The sequence below is a fragment of the Gasterosteus aculeatus genome, chromosome X (assembly GCF_964276395.1).
Source record: "Gasterosteus aculeatus chromosome X, fGasAcu3.hap1.1, whole genome shotgun sequence".
In the NCBI taxonomy this organism is placed as follows: Eukaryota; Metazoa; Chordata; class Actinopteri; order Perciformes; family Gasterosteidae; genus Gasterosteus; species Gasterosteus aculeatus.
In genome coordinates this window covers 13,059,563-13,068,829 of record NC_135698.1, presented here as the reverse complement: position 1 = coordinate 13,068,829, position 9,267 = coordinate 13,059,563, and the positions used below count along the sequence as shown (strand labels likewise).

General features: G+C 49.9%; 1 protein-coding gene across 1 annotated transcript in view; it reads left to right on the top strand.

Annotated features, from left to right (window-relative positions):
- The first annotated feature begins 45 nt into the window (after positions 1-45).
- The window catches only part of fkbp16 (FKBP prolyl isomerase 16), a 22,913-nt gene continuing 13,691 nt past the window's right edge, over positions 46-9,267 (top strand). The window contains exons 1-3 of the mRNA XM_040163030.2: positions 46-1,991; positions 2,235-2,404; positions 2,902-2,990. Of these exons, the coding sequence (XP_040018964.1) occupies positions 1,547-1,991; positions 2,235-2,404; positions 2,902-2,990 (704 nt within the window). The 5' untranslated portion in view covers positions 46-1,546. The remainder of the gene's footprint in view (positions 1,992-2,234; positions 2,405-2,901; positions 2,991-9,267) is intronic.

Here is a 9,267-nt window from a genome sequence, read left to right as displayed (position 1 = left end):
CAAACTATTTTACTTTCGTTTCACAACACACACAAACACACACACACACACACTGGGTTTTCGCCTCGTGCCCTCAAGGTTTCCAGCCTGTAGGTTGTTTATCGCGTCGTTTATCCAAGATGCAATCCGACCGGTTTAAAGGCGCCACAGTGTTTCTGCGTGACACACCGGCGAGGAAGCGCTAACGCACCCGAGTGAGAGGTCTATGCCCACATAGGTATGTTTGTTTGGGGAGAGTGACTTTGTAAAACTAACTTTACTCATTACTGAAATAAAAAGTGGAATGTAGCGTTCCAATGAATACAACCAACAATATAAAAGTGCCATCTTACATGTAGCAAATTATGGGTTGGCAATATTTACAAGAACACTTTTCAGTATTAAAAAAGCTTATTGTATTATCTAAATATATGTATATTAATTAATTAAAACATATTAATATGTCTTTCTTCAAACAGCAGTCCACAATCTAAAGATATGCAAACTAAAAGACAGCAAAAAAAGAGAATAAATCAAAAACAGTTCAATGAAAGTTCCCAAATATGGAATTTGGATTAACTTAATCTCTGATTGACACCATGCTTTGGCTGTAGATTAAAGCGTAGCCCCACAGGAAAGTTGTTTTCATTTACCATATGGCTGCGTAGAAGTTTTCTGTCTAAATGAATCTTCTCTTGCAGTGCCACAACTTATTTTTGTCATTTCCCCTTCTTAGTTGAGTACTTAATACTTAAAACGTATCTGTATTAGAAAAATGTATAATATAGTTTCTGGTTACAGCTGACAAAAGCAAATAATTTAACCTCCATGGGTTAAAAACAAAGACATGTTTTCAGTTTTTAAGCATAGTTGTGAAATGTCCAAATGAACTATACAACATGAGATGGTTATCTGCTTTAAACCTTAAAAAGGTTTTAATCTGTATTCTACTGTAAATTTGACAGCCTGCGGGTAATTAGTATTGTATCATTCACTTAAAAGCAAAAACAAAAATCTCTCAAAGCAAATTGCATTACATTTCATATCTTTATTGGTCAACTGCGTTCATGGGAGCTGTGTTGTGGGGCACGCCGGTGAAGTCATTAAGAAGCTTACAGACGTTCTGGCAGATTAGGTTTTTCTCTTCTAATCCTGCAGATTACCAATGCACAAGCCTGCCGACTGGGACTGCGTTGTTTTTTTGCGCTGCAGTTTCTTAACATTGGTCATTTTTGGTCGCTGCCGCATCACTGGACTATTGTATGTAGCCCGGGACCGGCACAGGCGGTAGCAGGAGGAGGCCAAGAAGAAACAGAACAACCGAAATCACAAAGCCTCCGGCGGGAAAAGCTTTTTCTAAAAGCTGTACACGAAGGCAGGATTTAGGGATGTCTTCTGAGTTGGATTTAATATAACACAACATGGGTTTGAACCTCAGGGAGATCTTCTCTTTGGTTTGAGACGCTGAAGGTGGCAGAAGTTGGTTTCCCGACCGAACTACTACCAACCTGCGGCCCCCGAGTGGAACATTGGCTCCGACTAGCAGGATTATCTCTTTTGGAGGCTAATGCAGGTGGCGTCCATCGCTCTCGGCAGTGAAATGGAAACCGAGCCGTGTAGTGGAGAGCGCGAGGATCCTGCAGTGGAGCGTACCGTGTCTGAGGTTTACCAGCTCGCTGGTGGGGACAGTCCCGCCGAGCCGCCCTGCGGGCCTGCAGAGGACAGCAAGGAGCCGGCTGAAACGGAGAGCTGTGCAGGTGAGAGTGAGAACGCAGAGGCGAAAGCCCCCGCTGGTCCCGAGAAAAGTGGAGACACGGGATGCAAGCAGCAGAGGAAACTGAAAAAAACAAACAGCTGGAAGATGGTGAGATTTCAAGAACCATCAACAGAGGATGATGTCCTGGAGAGAGACAGCTCGGCGGAGAGTCTCTTCCCAGAGTGTGTGACTGCTGAGTGGACTTCCTCCTCCTTTGAAGACCTGTTTGCGGCAGACGATTGGCAAGACATCACAGGTGAGGAGGCATCATCCTGTAGAGACACACCTTAGACTCAGTTACAGTGGATAATCTGGTTTGTAACTAGTGCTTCACCTTTAATTAAAGCTAAACGTTATATTTTAGTTTGCACTAAAGAAATAAAATGACCTAAAATGGCAACGAATTCAAGCATGGCGAATTTCTGAGCATGTGTTTACCACCAACATGCAGATTAACTCCGCTTCCTCCAGCATGACCTTCTCTTCTCCCCTCACACAGAGGATCGTCTGTTGAGGAAGAAGGTAGTGGAGTTCGGGGCCCCGGACACGCTCAGCCCCACCTGGGGCCAAGCGGTTACCGTGAAGATGCAGTGTGTCCTGGAGGACCGCACCGTGGTGGAGAAGGACTGTAAGCTCGCCCTTGTTATCGGAGAGGGAGATGTTAACCAGGTAAACCTCTCAGTTTTCTCGCAGGGTATTTTAGTGGGTCGCATGTAGGTTGTCTTCAACGGTGCTTTGAGCCAAATACCACATATCAGCACCGTGCGTTGATAAGGCTGATGGCAAGCAGGTCCAATGTTTACCATGTTAATTTAGCATGCTAGCATTTACTAACTGGTACAAAACATGAAGTACAGCTAAGGCTGTTGGGACTGTTGTCAGTTTTGTCATGGTGGTGCTAGCTAAGGAGTCAGAGGATCAACCAAAATCAATTAGTTTCATCGTGTGGGAACCACGTATCATTATGTTACTTAACAGTTGTTGAAGTATTTCAGTCTTAATAAACTGACCTACGCTGTCGCCCCTGGAGATTGCGGTTATGAGCTGGTCCACATGCATGAAACGATTAAATAATTGCATAAAACAGAGTTATGCTTCAACGTATTTAGTGCAAGTGTGTTAAAAGTCATTCCCCTAAGTAGCATGTTGTGCTTTGACACCTGTAGGCCCTGGAGGAGTGTGTCATGTCCATGCAAAAGGGTGAGATCACATTACTCCTGGCGGATTCTTTGTATGCCTATGGACTACTGGGACGGTAAGGATCCTCTGGTTAATACTCTTTAGTAGTCAAGTATTGAATTAAGGAGTATGTTGAAGCAGAAACAAGTCAGTTCTATTGTGTTTTTTATTCCAGTTGGCTTCTTGTACCTGTTGCTGTGGGGGCAGCTTGGTAGTCCGGGGGTAGCGGGGTTAATGAACCATAAACAGGAGCAGATGGCTTCCTCCAAACACCATTCACAGGCAGCCTATGAATGGCGTGCTTGTAACCTCACAACCTATGGGAGGACACTACTTATATAACGGCCAATGGCTCAGGTTTATAACCCTTTAGGCCATTAAAGAGCCTGTATAAACGCAGAGGAGATTGGTGTGTAACTGAAGAAAACCCATTGTTTATAGTTTTAATGGTTACTTTAGATAAGCGTAACATGTGAGAAGGAGACTTTAATGTACAACAGTGATTTGATTTGATTCTGTACGCTGACATCAAAGGATTAAAGAAAGCAAATGTGTTAAATTAGATTTAATTGGTTCGCTGGTTTATAATGTTGGGGCAAATTACTTGTGTGTGGTTATGGCTGTTAAAAGACTCTTTTGTAAACAGCTGAAATTTTGCCACTTCTGAAAGCAATTATGTCAACTTGCACAAGTCCACCCTCACCAGATTAAATCTAAAAGTGTGTGCTCTCGTTAGTGCACTGCACAAACCGTTGTGAATATAAAGCTCCAGGGCCAAAAATAAATAAATAAAGAATCTGCTTCGAGGACTTTTCCGAGGACATTTGCAGAGCAGTTATATGAAATTGTTCATTCAGCTGCATGTAGGACATGCTGTACTATTAACAGAGTAGCCGTACTGAGGAGTAGTGCATGAAAACAAACATGCACTCACATTTGTCATGTGGCCGTAAAAGCCTTGAAAGGGTGCAGGATTCAGCGCCAAATTAATACTTTGGTCCCATTTTTTTCACTGAAAGTAAAACACATTCCATCTGAACATTGTTGACTGAATGAATTGTGCAAATGTGCTGGAAATTGTGTTACAAAAGCATTTTTTCAGTGTCTGTGCTGTGTGTGAGGTCCTGCTTGTAATGGGATGACGTGGGGTGACGTGGGGTGAGAGAGAGAGAGAGAGAGAGGAGTCTCTAGGTGTTGTCTAGACTCTCGCCCTCTGTTGTCTGTTAGCGAAGGAGGCAGAGAAAAAGAAGGAGGCAACGGGAGGTTAGTTAATGATTGTTTTGAAGCAGCTGATTAGGGTTGTGTGCCGTGGAGTCAAATTCAGCCGTGCCAGAAGGTAGACAGTCAGAGCTTCAACTCCTCAAACGTCACTCATTATTTTTAACTGCAAAACTATTTTTCCGCTTTGACCAATGGCCGTGTCAAAAAGTTAGTCCGGCTCATAATTCCCAATAAAAAAAGCTTTGCACCTTGATTTAAAAATATATACTCAATAGCGGGGACCCTAGCAGAATTTGTACCTTTTTAAGAAAGTCATTCTGGGTCTTTCCACCCGTCTCCACTGAGACCTGAGACCGTTATCAATCATTTCACTCATGGACAGAAAGTGAATGAGTGTTTTTCACATAACGTCCCCGAGCTTCTACCTTCTCAATCATGGCATGTGGACAGACGTGCTTGTTGAAGTTAATATAAAACATATTTAGTAAAACAATCATTTGAGCAATTGAGCTCAGAAAAATAAGTAACTAAAGCATGAAAATACATCATGTTTCAGGGTAAATTAGACGGCCACGGCACGTCTGTGCTATAAAACCACACACGATGTGGTAAATGTGTTTTCTTGCAGAGGCATTGATTGAACTCTGTCAGTCGCCTGCAAACAGTAGTACTTCATAGGTATTTATCAGTACAGTGTGCAAAGCTGTCCGTGTTGTAGACCAGTATCTCCTTGAAAATGTGAATACAAAAACAATGAAACCCCCTTAAAGGTCTGAGAGCTTTTACCTGATTGATCACAACGGACAAGCTAGTCGGTCCTCAATCCACAGTGAGAATCTCTAACGTGTTTTCCTGCGAGATTGAAGCCTTTCAAAGTAAAGAGGAACCATAACGAATGTCACACAAACTGCCTCCGCTCAGCGAGATGTACGGAGATCAGTGGTGGCCGACGTCTGTTGGTCCAACATGAACCCCCTCTGAAGCCTCCATGTATCACAACTCAGACAGAGACCCAAACGCAGATATGGGGAATAAGGGTTTTAATGAAGAGGAATTCGGGCAGGCAGTGTCGTTGTCGGAGGCAGGCAGGAGTTCGGTGCACGGGAGATCAGGGGTTCAGAGGTGGCAGGCAGTGTCGTTGTCAGAGGCAGGCCGGAGTTCGGTACACAGGACGTCGGAGGTACAGAGGTGGCAGGCCGTGTCGTTGTCGGAGGCAGGCAGGGGTCAGTACACGGGGGATCTCAAGAATTGACTGGAAACTACTGGAAACTACTGGGATATAACGCTGGTAAGACCTGGTGAAACACACAAGACGAACTGGCAACAAGAACAGGGAGAAGACACAGGTTATATGCCCAAGGGATAATTGACAAACAGGGAACACCTGGTGTGGGAGGAGACAGGGGAAAAACAGGTGAAAACGGGTGAACACAATTAGGGCGTGACAGTACCCCCCCTCCTAGGGGCGCCACCTGGCGTCCTACCTGGTGCCGTACCTGATTGACTGGGGTGGCGACGGCGAAAGTCGGCGATGAGGGAGGGGTCCAAGATGTCCCTGGAAGGAACCCAGCAACGCTCCTCCGGTCCGTAGCCCTCCCAGTCAACCAGGTACTGGAAACCCCTGCCACGCGGTCGGACCCTCAGGAGACGCCGCACTGTATAGACTGGGCCCCCGTCAACCATCCGGGGAGGCGGCCGAGGAGGTGGGGGGGGAAGGAGGCGACAAAGAGACACAGGTTTAATACGGGAGACATGGAAGGTGGGGTGTACTCTAAGGGTACGAGGAAGAACCAAACGGACAGCAGAAGGACTGATGACCCTGGAGATGGTAAATGGGCCGATGAACCGGGAAGACAGTTTCCGGGATTCCACACGGAGAGGCAGATCCCGAGTGGACAACCACACTATCTGCCCCTTACGGTAGCGAGGAGCAGGGGTCCGACGGCGGTCAGCCTGTCGGCGATACCTGGATGCCGTCCGGAGAAGAGCAATCCGGGCCCTCCTCCAAGTCCGACGACAGCGGCGAACGAACATTTGGGCTGAGGGCACCCCCACTTCCGCTTCCTGGACAGGAAAAAGGGGAGGTTGGTAGCCGAGGGAGCACTCGAAGGGGGAGAGGCCCGTAGCAGATGATGGAAGGGTGTTACGGGCATATTCCGCCCAGACCAGCTGTCGACTCCAAGTGGTGGGATTGGAAGATACAAGGCACCGCAGGGTAGTCTCCAGGTCCTGGTTGGCCCGCTCCGACTGACCATTAGACTCTGGGTGGAATCCGGAGGACAGGCTGGCTGACGACCCGATGAGGGCGCAGAACGCCTTCCAGAACTGGGATGCGAACTGGGGACCCCGATCCGACACCATGTCAGTGGGAAGTCCATGGATCCGGAAGACGTGTTGTATCATGAGTTGGGCCGTCTCCTTGGCAGAGGGGAGCTTGGGTAAGGGGATAAAGTGGGCTGCCTTGGAAAACCGGTCCACGACAGTGAGGATGACAGTGTTGCCATCGGAAGGAGGAAGACCGGTCACAAAGTCCAGTGACAGGTGGGACCACGGGCGGCGTGGCGTAGGCAACGGTTGAAGGAGGCCGGCCGGAGCTTGCCGCGAGGTCTTACTTTGTGCACACACCGTGCAGGCGGAGACATAAGAGGGCACGTCCACCCCCATGGTGGGCCACCAAAACCGCCTACGGATGAAAGCAAGGGTCCGGCGAGCCCCGGGATGACACGAGAGGTTGGATGAATGGCCCCACTTCAGAACTTGAGACCGCATGGGGTCCGGAACAAACAGGCAGCCTGTAGGAACATTCCTAGGGACCTGGCTTGACCGCTGTGCCTTGCGGACCTCCGCTTCTATTTCCCAGACCAGGGATGTAGCCAGGCAGGAAGTGGGAAGGATGGGCCCGGGATCCGGAGGGGTGGTAGCAGGGCTGAAGACTCGAGACAGGGCATCCGGCTTCACGTTCTTGGAGCCAGGGCGATACGAAAGAAGAAAATTAAAACGGCTGAATAGCAGAGCCCACCTGGCCTGCCTGGAGTTGAGTCTTTTAGCGTTGCGAAGGTACTCAAGGTTCTTATGGTCGGTCCAAACCAAAAACGGCAGCTCCGAGCCTTCTAACCAGTGCCTCCATTCCTCCAACGCCATTTTGACGGCCAACAACTCCCTGTTGCCGACGTCATAGTTCCTTTCCGCTGGACTGAGTCTGTGGGAGAGAAAGGCACAGGGATGCAGTTTCTGGTCGAGGGCTGAGCGCTGGGACAGAATGGCTCCCACGCCCACTTCCGAGGCGTCCGTTTCCACCACAAACTGGCGAGAGGGGTCGGGTTGGATGAGGATGGGGGCCGTGGTGAAGCGCTGCTTGAGATCTGCAAAAGCACGAGCCGCTTCAGGAGACCAGCGAAAGCGGACCTTGGTAGAGGTGAGAGCGGTGAGGGGAGCTGCCAAGGTGCTGTAGCCCCGGATGAAGCGACGATAAAAGTTTGCGAATCCCAGGAACCTCTGGAGCTGAACCCGGGAGTGCGGTTGTGGCCACTCCTCCACCGCCTTCACCTTGCAGGGATCCATCCGGATGCTCCCAGCTGCAATGATGTATCCCAGGAACGAGATAGTGGAGCGGTGGAATTCACACTTCTCCGCCTTGACGAACAGCTGGTTCTCTAGGAGGCGCTGGAGCACCTGGCGGACGTGAGCAACATGCTCCTGGGCAGAACGGGAGAATACCAGGATGTCATCCAGGTACACAAAGACGCACCGGTTCAGCATGTCCCGGAATACGTCATTGACCAGTGCCTGGAACACTGCAGGGGCGTTGGTCAGACCGAAGGGCATCACTAGATATTCATAGTGGCCGTTAGCGGTGTTGAAAGCAGTCTTCCACTCGTCCCCTTCCCGGATCCGAACCAGATGGTAGGCATTTCGCAGGTCCAGTTTGGAGAAGACCGTCGCCCCCTGAAGGAGCTCGAAGGCTGAGGAGATGAGGGGAAGCGGATAGCGGTTTTTGATGGTGATGTCATTAAGGCCCCTGTAATCAATGCAGGGGCGTAGGGATTTATCCTTCTTGTCCACAAAGAAGAATCCCGCCCCCGCAGAGGATGACGACGGGCGGATAATTCCTGCCGCTAGAGAGCTCTCCACATAGGCCTCCATGGCCTTGGTCTCCGGACCAGACAGGGAGTAGAGACGCCCTCTAGGGGGGGAAGTGCCAGGAAATAGGTCGATGGCGCAATCATAGGGGCGGTGCGGGGGCAAAGATGTCGCCCGGGACTTGCTGAAGACTTCCCACAGGTCCTGGTATTCGGCCGGAACGGAGGACAAGTCAGGGGGGTCCCCCGATGCCGGGTTGGGGGAAGGCGAGGAGTGTTGTGCAGCCCCCAAGCAGTGGGCGTGGCAGAATGGGCTCCAGCCCTTTATGGAGCCCGTTGTCCAATCAATGAGGGGGTTATGCTTTTGAAGCCAGGAATGGCCCAGAACCACAGGCACGTGAGGAGAACTTATAAGTAAAAACCTGACGGGCTCGCTATGATTGCCAGAGATGCGTAGAACCACTGGAACGGTACAGAGCGTCACCTTGCCAAGGGGCCGGCCGTCCAAGGCTCGAGCCTCTATAGGAGTGGAGAGGCGTTGGGTCGAGATGCCCAGTTGCTGGACCAGGGCGGAGTCAATGAAGCTCTCGTCAGCCCCCGAGTCAATGAGCACTCTGATGGTGTTGGATTGGGCCCCCCACACAAGAATTGCATGCAGCGGGGCACGGGTAGTATGAGTCCAGGGAGTCTCTGTTTGGCCCACCAGCATACCCGCCCCTACTGATGAGCCTGCTCTTTTAGTGGGCAGGTGGAGATGTAATGGCCGGAAGTGCCACAGTACAAACAGCTGCGGCTGCTAAATCGCCTCTCCCGCTCAGCAGGGCTTATTCTCGCCCTTCCGAGGTCCATGGGCTCTGGTCTATCGACTTCGTGAGGCCTCGGATAATTACGGAAAGACTCTGCTGAGCCCCTAGTGTCTCTTTGGTTGGAGAGCCGGATACTTACAGTTTGTGGGGGGTTAGGGGGGGCTGATTGTCTCTCCCGGTTTCTATCCCGCAGCCGGCTATCTATCCGCATAGAAAGGTTCACGAGGGAGTCGAGATCAGGGGGCAG